Source organism: Euwallacea fornicatus, chromosome 9 (assembly GCF_040115645.1).
Source record: "Euwallacea fornicatus isolate EFF26 chromosome 9, ASM4011564v1, whole genome shotgun sequence".
NCBI lineage: Eukaryota > Metazoa > Arthropoda > Insecta > Coleoptera > Curculionidae > Euwallacea > Euwallacea fornicatus.
Window position 1 is genome coordinate 142,303 of NC_089549.1, and position 13,471 is coordinate 155,773.

General features: G+C 32.6%; 2 protein-coding genes across 6 annotated transcripts; one reads left to right on the top strand and one right to left on the bottom strand.

Moving 5' to 3' along the window:
- Positions 1 to 213: 213 nt before the first annotated feature.
- Prip (prip) lies at positions 214 to 7,286 on the bottom strand. 2 transcript variants are annotated; one of them, XM_066285536.1, is made up of 7 exons: positions 7,147 to 7,286; positions 2,910 to 3,134; positions 1,759 to 1,902; positions 1,249 to 1,394; positions 1,041 to 1,188; positions 876 to 976; positions 214 to 706 (listed from the first exon to the last, which is right to left on the bottom strand). In XM_066285536.1, the coding sequence occupies exons 2-7, from the start codon at positions 3,126 to 3,128 to the stop codon at positions 703 to 705; spliced, it is 762 nt and encodes a 253-aa protein (XP_066141633.1). In that variant the 5' UTR covers positions 3,129 to 3,134; positions 7,147 to 7,286; the 3' UTR covers positions 214 to 702. The 2 variants fall into 2 exon arrangements, with proteins under 2 accessions (XP_066141633.1, XP_066141632.1); XM_066285535.1 differs by having other exon boundaries at positions 848 to 976.
- LOC136340980 (dynein regulatory complex subunit 4-like) lies at positions 7,201 to 10,827 on the top strand. 4 transcript variants are annotated; one of them, XM_066285533.1, is made up of 10 exons: positions 7,344 to 7,793; positions 8,133 to 8,178; positions 8,233 to 8,459; positions 8,528 to 8,789; positions 8,839 to 8,957; positions 9,009 to 9,150; positions 9,199 to 9,366; positions 9,698 to 9,784; positions 9,837 to 10,037; positions 10,339 to 10,827. In XM_066285533.1, exons 2-10 carry the CDS (start codon positions 8,176 to 8,178, stop codon positions 10,564 to 10,566), a joined length of 1,437 nt encoding a protein of 478 aa, XP_066141630.1. In that variant the 5' UTR covers positions 7,344 to 7,793; positions 8,133 to 8,175; the 3' UTR covers positions 10,567 to 10,827. The 4 variants fall into 4 exon arrangements, with proteins under 4 accessions (XP_066141629.1, XP_066141631.1, XP_066141628.1 ...); XM_066285532.1 differs by lacking the exons at positions 7,344 to 7,793; positions 8,133 to 8,178 and adding an exon at positions 7,201 to 7,328; XM_066285534.1 differs by lacking the exons at positions 7,344 to 7,793; positions 8,133 to 8,178 and adding an exon at positions 7,215 to 7,316.
- The last annotated feature ends 2,644 nt before the right edge of the window (positions 10,828 to 13,471 follow it).

The window sequence follows — 13,471 nt, forward strand, 5'->3', positions numbered from 1 at the left end:
TTTGATTTTTTTGGATATCGAGCTAAATAGAAATTGGTCACGTCTACGTTAATGTCGCTTACTATTGCAAAATTTGCATAACTGTGATACGTAGGGTGGAAAATTGTCTTTCGCCATTGTCAACAATTTCGAAAAAAAATTTTTTTTACAATTTTTTAGCGCTTTTTTAAAAGGTTTTTTTTGTTTGATTGCAGAAAAATTAGAAACTAGACATTAGCTTTGTTAAATATTTTTAATTAAATTACATATCCAAAAAAACATGAACAAATCGGGAGCCACATTTTGTACATATATTCCTATTCAACATCTATAATAATAATAGTAAGTGGCATGAACACATAAATAAATAATATAAAAAATAATTTTATGAGGATTAATACAACAAGGGCAAAGAATGTTTGTTAACGTCCAGAATATCAAATATTGTATGAATTTTTAATGGTATGCCAATACAAGAATAGTTTTAACCATCAATTACGCGACATCTAAAGATTAATTGGTCCATGGTAATATTGCTTTAGAAAATTCATTAGATCTAAGTGAAGATATTAAACTATTTAACTAAAATGGACCAATACAAAATAGAACTTATCTTGTACTTCGTAAACAACAAATTGCACTGGTAGCGATGAGTATCATTAAAGGTGAGATTCTTCAAGCGTTAAGCGAAGTTATCTACGTCTTTGTTTCCATCCAATCTTCTTAACTGTAAACAGAAAAAAGCAATTTAGAGATTCTCTTCGGTTACAACTTTTTATAATTTTTATATAGGAACGTGGTGTGATTTGTTAGGGACTCTTTCACCAACACAGTATTAGTAGACATCAAATTAAACTCAAAATATTACTTCTTTTTCATCGGCAACTGTGGAATACCTTTCGATGATTTTGACGGTGGTCAAAGTGGGCGCACGCAAGGCGTGATGATAGATAAGGGCGGCTACTATCCCTCCTGCGATAGGGCCTACCCAGTAGATCTAAAAGTTAAAATTTTAATAATCCGTTCTTTTACGACTATCACGTATGGAAGTATTAACACACCCAGTGATTTTCCCAAATCCCAGCAATCACTGCGCTTCCGAAACTTCTCGCAGGATTCATGGAAGATCCAGTGAAATTGATGGTCCCCATATGACCCAATGCCACGGCAAGGCCGATCGCCAAAGGTCCTGCAGCCTTGGCTTCGGGCCTATGTTAACACAAACATGTTCAAACATTATTACCTTTACTGTTTAAACTTTGTTTGTACCTGTTAGGATCGCAAACTCCGCTTACCACCAACACCAAAACGAACCCCAGGAAAAACTCGAAGCCGAAGCCTTGGAGGGATGTCAAGTTGTCGTTAAGGGTGGTAACGCCCAAGTTAGACTCGTGCCACCTTTCAGGCAAAAGAGCCTAAGGGAGCAAAAATGTGTAATTTTTATTTGTTATTCTATTGACGAGCTAGTTACGACGATAATCGATTCATAAAGTGTCGTAAAACGACCATAAAAACTGTTTATTGAGAACTGCTGCTATGATTATTTTTAATCCGAGACACTGCATACTATGCATGAAAAATAAACAAAAATCCTGTTTAATTATCGCGCAGGTAAATTTAATTAGCACATTAAGTTGGACTAAGATAGGTAGGCGTTTCAGTCATCAACACTCGATCATGTTATGTAAAACCTGATGTAAAGCCCATTCAGAGTTTAATCCGAGTAGTTTTGCTAGCTTTTCGTTCCCTTTATTTGATTCTAACCCTTTGAGAACTTACCTTAAGAGTGGCAGATCCAGCTACAGCCCCAATGCACTGAATTATGATGTATAATAGAGCTTTAATTAGTTTAATATTTCCCACAGAGAGCATTCCTGCAGTCACTGCTGGGTTCAAATGGGCCCCACTCACGTGTCCTAAGGACTAAAAGCACGTAACAAAAATAAATTTAAAAAATGATAAGGTAAGTACCCTAAAAATTATAAATTCGACTAACTTAATGGTGGATAGTAGATTAGAGAACATATAGATGAATCGTTAAAGAAAATATTGAGATGCTAGGAGAAAATTGAGGGAGAGTTTTGTATTTTTAGAACGCTTCAAATTGGACACGGTGCGCCTCTGGCTTCAGACAAATGACAGTTCTAATTTGAAGATTCATAAAGGTCATTCAGATCAATTTACCAGAGCACGAGAACATCACAAACTTGATTTTCAGAGAATTTGAATTTTTCAAAAATTCGGACAATTAAAACCTAATTTTCTAGATTTTTAATATGCATCATGTTTGACCTACGTCCGTCTCTGGTTTCAGTCGAATAGTGGAGTTAAGTTGAAGGCTTTGAAGACCATTTAGACGAATCCATTCTCAATAAAAAATTGAGGTTTAGATAAATGAGAAATAATAAGAGATTTTGGGAAAAAATTGAACTCCCATAAAGAGTTCTTATGGTAGCGTTATCATTTTCTTCAAAAGTATTATTTCTAATTTACTGTTACTTCCTCTTGAGAAATCCTTGGAATTACAAAATTGAACAACGATAAGAGAATTTTGAATAAAAATTACAAATCAACAAAGACATTCAGTGGCAGCGCCTTAATTTTCTTTAAAACCATTATCCTTAGTTAATTGTAATCTTAACTTAAAAATTGATCGATTGAAGAAATAAACCTACGTCAATGAACAAGGCCTTAGCAACTAGAGCAATATCAATATTTAGTAAGATTTAAGATGTCCCTAATATTCAAGATGTTTCCAGAATCTTTCCAGGTTTTTACATTTAGCGAGTCTTTCGGGTTTTGATTTTTCTATTAATAATTTTGTCTAATTGAAGGAGACATTTCTCGCGGATTAAATTACAAGGATAAAACGAGTGGAGGCTTACAAATTTAGACACGAATTTGTTAAAATTTTACAGTATTTCTCTTACCTGGACGCAAACGAATACGACCAATCCAAATGTCAAAGCCACGAACAAAAAATTCGGTTTATTGAGGGGGCTAAAAGACATAACCACCACTGACCCACAGCCGAAGAAATTGAGCAGGAAATTGCCCAAAAACTCGGCCAAAAGTGCCTTCCATACAGCATTGATCACCTTTGGCGACGACACTTCGTTGATACCCAACACCTCCTGGAAATTGCCCATGATTGCCTGAAAAATCATGAGATATCTCACCTACATAATTCCGGGTGAATCTAATAGATAAGACAATGCGTTGTTGTTTTTTTATTGAACTGAACATTAGAACTCGTGTATTTTTGTCACTGGTTTGTTTGCTGATTTAATGTCTATATTTAATCGGTCAACACGTTTAAAAGCTTTAAATCTGTTCTACTAAGTAATGAGCTTTCTACCTGTGTTTGGATTTCCTTCCTAAGTCTCCCATGAAGTCTAAACTTTCAAACTTCACCGGGCAGCAGTGAAATGTTCTTACAAAAGACAACTTTCTTCTGGGCAATTATAACTCTATTATAACTCATAGAAAACAAACAAAAAGCTGATTATCGAAACATGATAGGTTTAGAACAATGACTATTGTTACAGGGTGTTTAGATAATTAAGTCGGCATTATACGTAGTGAACAAGCTTTATTCCCGATTTACATAATATAAAGACTGCTTTCCATTATTGTTGTTGTGTCAGTTTGCATTGTTCAGAATTTAATTATTCTATCTAACAGTAATATAATAAACTAAACTGGTATTTAGACATTCAGAAATTTTGAAAATTACCCTAAAATTAAAAGTGATTAGTTACTGCTCTTAAAAATAGCCATTAGGGGATTTCAGGCTCTAATTCCATGGGAATCCACTGGCCTTCCTTATTATGTCTATTCCAAATTTTTAGTTCTTTAAAAGAGAGCGTCATATTTCAATAAATTTGAAGAATTTCTATAATCATCGCCTTGTAAACCTCTGGATTTAATAAAACAGAGATATTCCTTTATCAATTTGAAAGTTCTTCAGATCATAATCTCATGGAAAACAATTGCTGCAACTGAAGCATTTTCACTGTTTTAATTTGTTTCAACTTTAGTGTCGTAATAAGGGAAAGTCTCTAAAATTTCTACGCCTAATCGATGCTTCCTACGTCACTGAATTTCATAGAATATTGGATAATTTTGACAAATTTAAGACCTGATTTAAGCCTGCAATCTCGCGGAACACCATTGGTGTAACTGAAGCATTTCAAAGTATTTTTCTAAATTGCAATTTTAAAATTTCGTTCCTTCAGCAAACACACTCGAGTCGATCTTGTTCGAATGTCAAGTCACAAAACTGTTACATCACTCTTACTAAAAAAAAACAAAAAATAATTATGTAACTCTTCTGCGAAGCAGTGTTGGCACCATGATGATGGGTTCACGCACCATATACTTAATTACTACAATGTCTAAAAATAATATTTATATCACCATTTCAATGTCGTTTTATTACGAAAAAGAGATGGCTATCTGGTTGATGAAGTCAAGTATGGTAAAATGAAGAAAAAACTTAAACTCTTTTGTCGTTTTGTCAACTTTTGCTGATATTTTTGTTGCTAATTGCTAAATGCTTGTGCTATTTGTATTAGTTATAAACTATGATTTAATCGAATTTTCGACTCTTAAGTTTATTTGTTTTTTAGTTAAATGTAGCATCCTCTAATTAGTACTTATCCGCTAAATGCTATATAATTACAACAATCGGAGTATTTCGCATATGCCTCGTTTTGTTTTATTAGTTTGGTGTACAGAGACCGTGAGCCTCGCTAATTAAATCCTGTAGAAGCTAGCATCTATTGTAGTAACAAATATCTGCAAGGGAATGTCCGGAAAAACTCCGAATTTAAAGCATTTTAAAAAAGTTTGAATTTTCTGTCTAATGGAAAATGTCTAGTTTTGAAAAATTATTTAACCAAAAAAAAAGAAAATTCTAACGTTACTGTGTTGGTCACTATTGGAAAAACATTTTTTATTGCATAATTAAAAAAAAAAAAACCATATGAATCAGACGCGGCTCAAATGAAGGGTAAATTTACAAAAACTAGATTTTTTATAAGGACGTTAGAAGTCACTCAATCAATTTGAAAAATTTCAATTCCAAAGCGAGTTCTTCTACATCATAATGTATTTGACAATTGGAAGAAGCATAGTTTATTGGAGGATTCTTCAAATAATCAAATATTCATATGAATCAATAGCATTCTAAGTGAAGGGCAAACTGGCGAATAACTATATTTTTAACAAACAGGGCACTTGTCAAAAAAGTATATATATAAAGTAGTTATAATTTTCAAGAACATAGGAAATGTGGGGCTATTTTGATGTTTTCCCTGGTATACTGTATGGTAAAAGCCACTTCAATTGAAAATAATAACATTATTATGGCTGTAGGCGTGCCAAATACCAAAATAACTATCTCGACTCCTCCACATGATTTATCTTCCGGACAACGCATCTGCATCTTAAAAAGTCTGAATATTATTAAAGGTTGATGTCACCCCGGGTATTATTAACTATTGTTTAATTAAATTAAAGCGTCTAGGACCAAAACTCGTTTTTCCTGTTGAAAAAGCACCGTTTCGTATACTTTAATAACAGTGATCAACTTCTTGGTTTCAATGAGATCACTTGGCTCGACCACGCCCTCTGCAGGACTCATATTATGAGGTCATAGCTATGATGATTTCATCAGTTGAAATCATTAAAATTCGATTTGATTCTTAACGAAATTGAAAAATATTGTAATTCCAGAAGTAATGTCGGTACGCCAGCACTTTCCTTTGTATGTAGAGAGGCTCTAGAGTGTCTCTTCAAGGGCTAAGCAATGGGACTGTGATTGTGTAGAAAACAGTGGCATATTCAGTTTCAATTCAGTGTAATCACCATTTTCAGTGGATTCAATAAAAAAAATTAATGTCAAAATGCAGTTAAAACAAATTAGAATACATTTTAAGTTCAAAAATCGATTCCGTACGCCAAAGATTTTTTTATCTAGTGAGAGTATCAAATGATCTTTAGATCATTAAAAATTGTGAGCGTCATCAAATAAAACATAGATACATACAAACTCCTGATCCAGTTGAAATAATGAAAGAAAATTATTTAATTAAAATACAAAATTTTGTCCTTAACAATGTGAAAAACTATTGTAGCCCCACAAGTTTTGTGAACACGTTTTAGTATCCTTTTGATGAAAATAATTGGGAACAAAAGTGTACAAAATATTGAGGCGTATCGAAGTCCGGTCCACTTGGAATCGTTAAAAGGAAGTATTCAGTTTGAATCAAGATAAAAAGAGTAATTCCAGTAACAAATTCGTCTAATTATACAACTTCCTTTAGATGGTTTAAAATTGGGAGGGCGACTGTTTAAAACACAGAGGCGTACAGAGGCCAGATTTTTAGGCGAAAATTAAAGTTCGAAATTAATTTTCCGACAAAATAAAAACAACTATTGTAGAAATATGTTCGGCACGAAAATGTTGATAGTCAAGAATTCTAAATGTGATCGTATTAAATACCGGCACGCACTAATCCATGAGTCAGCACAAAAATTTAATTTGAAGATGCGGTTTTTAATCATTTTCAATCATATTTTCTTGAGGCAACACAATACGTCAATTAACGTAAATACATGGTTAGAACTAAATCTTTTCGGTACAGTCAAAAATTGAGATTTCGACTGTACCAAAAAACCATAGCCGTAGTCTGACTAGTTTAATAGAAAATATAATATCTAATTAGTAACAAATGTGGTGACTTAACAAAAAAAAACATAAAAATTATTTAATTAGTTTGAAACCCTTCGTGCACATTGCCAACAAATTATATCGAGCGCGTATAAAAACTTTTCATGAGACGAAAATTCCCAATTGGACTCAATAAGTGCACAGCCTTTGTTTCAAGATATTTCAATTTAAACTTTTACATCCTAGGTAGGTTGACTAACCAGGCCCTGTATGGTATGTGGCACCTCGTGAGAACATATCTCATTTCAAAACTGATGTACAGAGAGCGTCCTAAAATTCTAGATGATTGGACGGTTCAAAAACACAATAGGATTCGCCATTTTGTCGAGGGAATTTGGAGATAAATTAACATGTGGAGGGTAATTTTTAATTACAGTAAACTAATTACTATGTATTTAATGCTACATAAATTTAATGAAGAGTAAACTCACCTATGTCAAAAGCTCAAAGCAAATAAAAGGAACTTTTCGCACCTCGTACGAATTCGATGTAACAACAAATAAACCGAGAGCAGAGTGAATTCACGGCCAATACGAAGCTCGACGGGAGTATGAATGAGCGAAGCAGATCTAGATAGAGAGATAGATGGCACGACATCACGGTAAATATGTATGTACGTCTAGCTTGGGTAATGGATATTATTTATTCAACTTTGAAGGCAAAAAATATTCGATTTTCATGTCGATTTCCACTACATTTGACTTGCAATTACACATTTTTTCACTATCATTAAGTATCTTTAAACGATACAGGTATAGACGTCGCACGTTTACTGCCTGAAACCAGTATAGTTATAAGCAAGCTTACTTATCTGCAAAGATCTTGATATGTCTTTGCTTAATCTTACCTAAAGGTAATTAATGAGGTAATTAAACTGGATAAAATAACAATTGAAATCAAATCGAGATTTCAAGAATTCGGCTTCAGGATGTAATTTAGTGACCTACCACTCAGCTTTCTCTAATCAAAATGTTCGAATTGCAATAACCTTAGTACGACCTTGACAATCTTCAGATGGTTTTGAACATGTACAAACTTGTAGCTCTATCCTCAGGCATTTTTATGATATATGTAGTATGTATGTAGCGTTATGGCGATTTATGTAGGATCACATATTAAATTTTTATAAATGTATTGACTCCCCTAGTACATCTCTATTCTATCAAAATTATTTTCTTAGTTCCTAGTATGGACATGTTACTTATCAGATGGTTTTGAAAATATGCCAATTTGTAGTAAAAACGGATTTTCGGAGAGGGTATATTGTATCGATGTAATTTATGTCGTATCGCGCCTACAATTTTATTTTTCATGATACACCCCTGTTTCCAAATTCCATCTTCCATTGTACGCGTATGCCTTCCTTGGCAACCTTAAATAACGTGTCTTATTGATAAAACTTCTCTCACAATTCAAGGGTACAGGTTATAATTTATACATAATTTTCACTTTAACACAAAATGGTAAGTTTAAAGTAATTTATAAAGCGAAGAATAAATCCTTCATGAACATTACAGCCGCCCAAGAAGAAGGCAGGAGGTAAAGGAGGGCTGGGAACCATCATAGATGGAGTGGACACGAGCCAGATGACCAGAGAACAGCTGGAAGTGTTTTGCGTAAGGATTAAAGAGGAGAATGAACGGGAAAGGGAGGAGAGGAACTTCTTCCAAATGGAAAGGGACAAACTCAGGACTTTTTGGGAAATAACCAGGATCGAGTTGGAAGAGAGCAGGAGCAAATTGAGGCAAATTTCCATGACATATTATTCAACACATAAATAAAAAAAAAAAATATATATATATATATAAACAGAAACAAAGACAGACAAATTGAAGAATCGGCAGAGAAAAATGAAGGAGAACTAAAATTCTACAAACAGAAAGTCAAGCATCTGCAGTATGAACATCAAAATAGTTTGACTGAAAGTAAGGCGGAAGCTTTGGTGTCTCTAAAGGCTGTGCAGGATGAGCATATTGAGCAGGAAAGGGAGTTATTGAAAGACAAAAAAAATTTGAAGAGCCAATTGAGGGAGCAAGAGAATTCTTACGAAGATCAGATTAAGAACATGAAAATGGTCACTTTTAGGACAAATTGGGATCAAAATACTATAATTCTTTTTGCAGGAGCATGTCAAGGAGATCAGCCAGGCTAGAGAAAATTTTAACGAAAAATCCAAAGACTTAGAAATTAAGTACGATAAGAAATTTCAGGAGTTGAGAATTCAATTAAATATCAAACACGAGTAAGTCGTAAATTTTGGAAAACAAAGAAAAAATGCAAACATTTTTATTAGAATGGAAATTTCGGAGATTGAAGAAAGGAAAAACAATCAAATAACCGAGCTTAAAAAACACCACGACAAAGCCTTCAACGAAATGAAAAACTATTACAACGACATTACATTGAACAATTTGGCTCTAATTAGCAGCCTTAAGGTGCCTTAAAACACCTTAACAATCTCTTTCTAAAAAACTGTGTCTTAGGACGAAATGGAAGTCTTAAGGAAGCAAAATGCCCGTATGAGCAAACAATTCGCTAATTTGACAGCCGAAAACAAGAAGTTGCAAGTGCCATTGAAGAAGGCCCTTGAAAATGTTAAGGAGCATAAAAGACAGCTGCAGAATTACGAAAAAGACAAGAGCTCATTGGCGGTAAGAAGAGTGTATCTCGAGTGTCCCATCAAACCCTGATTAAAATCAAATAAATAAGGGTTTGTGGTGTTTCGAAGTTAAGACATCTTGTAAAGTGTGACTCAACCAACTTCCATATTTTTTTAAGTATTCAATCGGTTTGCATTTTATAGTTCAAAAGGATAGACTACGACATGTTTTTTTTTTTAGAGGTGAAGGGGAGCCAATTTAACTTTATGTCACTTTTTCTTGGGTTGAAGAATAGCTTTAGGTGGCAGTTATAAAATTGTTATTTTAGTAGCGTACTTTATATACTTTACTAGATAAATTTTGCCCTTATCCTCCTCTACAGAACACTAAATCCAAACTGAAACAAACCACCCAAGAACTAGAAGATTTGCGATGGTGCACTGATGCCCTCCACCTGAGATTCGACAAGGTACTTAATCCATTTCACAACCAACGAATTTCAAGTTAAACTGAGATTTCAGCTTCAACAAGAGCGAGATGAACTCCATGATAGATTCATTAAGGCTATCCTGGAAGTTCAGCAAAAAGCTGGAGTCAAGAACATTTTGCTCCAAAAGAGGATCGAGACTTTGAGCCAGATTACTGAGCAGAGAGACGTGATCATAGCTGAATTGACCTCGTCTTTAAAAGAAACTCCTGATAAGACGAACAAGAAGTTAGAGGTATGATGAGTTTTGGTAAATTTAATGGAAAGTTCGATGGATGATAAATCAATGATAAGTTGTTTTTAAGAGTTAACAAGGACTTTATGTCTCTCTTAAAGTTAACGGCAGTTCAATAATTTCACCTTCCATAAGAAAATGTTAAAACGGTCATTTGGGTGGAACAAGGGGACATTAGTTATTGAGAAATCGTTGCCTGTAAACTATAAAAGGGTGTGATCCCATTATGTTATGAGCGAAAGCTAAATATAGCCGACCTAATTTATTTATTTCAGTGTTTCTAAGGGATGTTTTATTATAGGAAATTTTGTCGAAGAAGAACGTCACTATTAGCTATTTGCAATATGAATTAGCCAGGGCTTGTAAAACACATGACGACCTGTTGGCCACTTTTAAGGAAAAGATAAAGCTGTATGGAATACCGAAATCGGAGCTGGGATTCACCCCTTTTCGAATGACCTCCCACGGGCAGGAGGGGATTACCAGAAGCCCTGTGAGCCTTGTAACTCAAAAAAAAAAATCTAAATAAAAAATTTGAAACACATTCTTGAGAATTACATAAGCACATGTTCATGTTTCAATATTTAACCGAGTACAAACCTTATTTGCCCCGGAAAAATAATTGAAAAATGGCTACAGCATTTACTTGGGCCATAAATATCAATTTTGGATTTTTACAATATGCCATAAAGCTATGTTCCCGATTTACCTTAGAGGTAAACAGACGTAAAATTGTGCAGACTGTTCATTATCGTTGTAAATTCATCAGGGAATTTATTAATAATTTATGACAGCTATTTGCAGCCAAAGGACGCCTTTGATGGGTCCGTTTAAAAGCGTCTAGACGCAGCATTAATAATAGATCTCAAGCTATTGGGAGTATTATTATTTGTGTCTCATTTTATTGATAAAATTTTAATTTTACACACCTTTTTAAGTAATGTAAAATTCTAGATAATTCATTAAGATTCGTTCGACCTAATCGTCTTCTCAGTTCTAAAAGGAAACTTAACTACACGGCTTTATGTTTTTACCTCTTTCTAGAGATACTCCAGGTTTTGGATAGTCACATTAAACTGAGATTATGAAATATCGATAATATTAGTAATCAGTCAGGAACGTCAATTATGAACTGAAGGCAGTAAGTTTTTGGTTGCTCTAAAATGTTCAAACCAATATAAAGATTACTGACTGAACTCAATTCATACCTTTAAACCACCCCTAATTTATTGTACTTCAATCAATTTGAATTTCCAACAATAATTTTTTCAGGACCCAGGACTACAATTTTTCAGATATTGGACTTCTCTTGTTTCTTTATTCTTTTTCTTTCTTTTTCCTTTGTTTCTTGTTTTGTTTCTTTATAATTTTTTTTCTTTTTTTTTCTTATTTTGCTTTTTTATCATTTTTTTCTTTCTCTTTTTTTTTCTTTTCTTTTTTTTCTTATTTTGCTTCTTTAACATTTTTTTCTTTCTCTTTTTTTTCTTTTCTCTTTTTTCTTATTTTGCTTCTTTATCATTTTTTTCTTTCTCTTTTTTTTTCTTTTCTTTTTTTTCTTATTTTGCTTCTTTATCATTTTTTTCTTTCTCTTTTTTTTTCTTTTCTTTTTTTTCTTATTTTGCTTCTTTAACATTTTTTTCTTTCTCTTTTTTTTCTTTTCTCTTTTTTCTTATTTTGCTTCTTTATCATTTTTTTCTTTCTCTTTTTTTTCTTTTCTCTTTTTTCTTATTTTACTTCTTTAACATTTTTTTCTTTCTCTTTTTTTTCTTTTCTCTTTTTTCTTATTTTGCTTCTTTATCATTTTTTTCTTTCTCTTTTTTTTCTTTTCTCTTTTTTCTTATTTTGCTTCTTTATCATTTTTTTCTTTCTCTTTTTTTTCTTTCCTCTTTTTTCTTATTTTGCTTCTTTATCATTTTTTTCTTTCTCTTTTTTTTCTTTCCTCTTTTTTCTTATTTTGCTTCTTTATCATTTTTTTCTTTCTCTTTTTTTTCTTTTCTCTTTTTTCTTATTTTGCTTCTTTATCATTTTTTTCTTTCTCTTTTTTTTCTTTTCTTTTTTTTTCTTATTTTGCTTATTTATCATTTTTTTCTTTCTCTTTTTTTTCTTTTCTCTTTTTTTCTTATTTTGCTTCTTTATAATTTTTTTCTTTTCTTTTTTTCTTATTTTGCTTCTTTATCATTTTTTTCTTTCTCTTTTTTTTCTTTTCTCTTTTTTCTTATTTTGCTTCTTTATCATTTTTTTCTTTCTCTTTTTTTTCTTTTCTCTTTTTTCTTATTTTGCTTCTTTATCATTTTTTTCTTTCTCTTTTTTTTCTTTTCTCTTTTTTTCTTATTTTGCTTCTTTATCATTTTTTTCTTTTCTTTTTTTTCTTATTTTGCTTTATAATTTTTTTCTTTCTCTTTTTTTTTCTTTTTTGCCTTTGTTTTCATTTTTCATATAGTCGAGCAATTGATTGCAATATAATTCCCCGTATAAAGAGTAAAAAGCATCGAAGGAAAAATTTTAATTGTTATACAGGGTGTAACAAAATTAGGGGTTTTACTTTTAACACGACATATAGCTCAAAAAACAAAACAATATTTTTATATAACATTTTTTCAAAATATCAAAAAAAACGATATATGTTCAGATGAGTTTTAATACATTTTTGTATAAAATTTAAATTGATTCCTGCATTAAAAAGTATTTCAATGAAAAGGAAATAAAATGTTCCACAAAAAATGATCAGCTATTGCGAAAACGCAAAAAACATTTAATGTTTACTGTTTTATGCTATTTATCCGCGCCGCTTAAAAATCAGTCGTGAAGTTTAGCTTCAGGTGTTATTTTGATAAACAATCACTATTGATACTATTAAATTGACAAAGGCCCATAATTACTCGAATCACGAGTTGGTGGTCATGTTGTTGATATACGGGGAGTGTCACCAGAATGCCGTCGCAGCTTCGCCGTTGTAGACTGAGCGCTTTTCGGGAAGACATCATCCTGCAGTCCGTAGATTTGTTTATCTTGTTGGAAGAGCTCGTGAAACCGAAAACGTAACAGCAATGCATGATGGAAATGCTCTAAGACCTAACCCACCTAGAATGGCACCCATTGAGGAGTACGTTCTACATATTGTTCAATACAATCCAACTACCAGTACAGAAGAATCGCAGGGCAAGTTTCTACATCTGACATGGCAATGTAGAGAATTGTGAATAAAAACCAACTTTATTTCTATTACATGCAACGAGTTCACGATTTAATGTCATAAGACCATGTCCCAAGAGTATACCTTTGTGGGTGACTTTTACAGGAAATCGCTCGTAATGAAAATTTTCTTAAGTTTACTCTGGTAAGGGATGAATCAATTTTTACCCGTAACAGAATAAATAATTTTCAAAATACGCTCGTATGGGCAATGGAAAAGTCTCATACTACTCGCGGAATTA

Coding starts and splice junctions, on each gene's coding strand:
- LOC136340980 (XM_066285531.1), top strand. CDS start 7,301: ATGGCACGACATCACGGTAAATAT. Junction 8,790..8,838: donor AGATTAAGAACATGAAAATG/GTCACTTTTAGG, acceptor TTCTTTTTGCAG/GAGCATGTCAAGGAGATCAG. Junction 10,038..10,338: donor AGACGAACAAGAAGTTAGAG/GTATGATGAGTT, acceptor GTTTTATTATAG/GAAATTTTGTCGAAGAAGAA.
- Prip (XM_066285535.1), bottom strand. CDS start 3,128: ATGGGCAATTTCCAGGAGGTGTTGGGTATCAACGAAGTGTCGTCGCCA. Junction 1,903..2,909: donor TCGTATTCGTTTGCGTCCAG/GTAAGAGAAATA, acceptor ACGTGCTTTTAG/TCCTTAGGACACGTGAGTGG. Junction 707..847: donor CAGTTGCCGATGAAAAAGAA/GTAATATTTTGA, acceptor TTCTGTTTACAG/TTAAGAAGATTGGATGGAAA.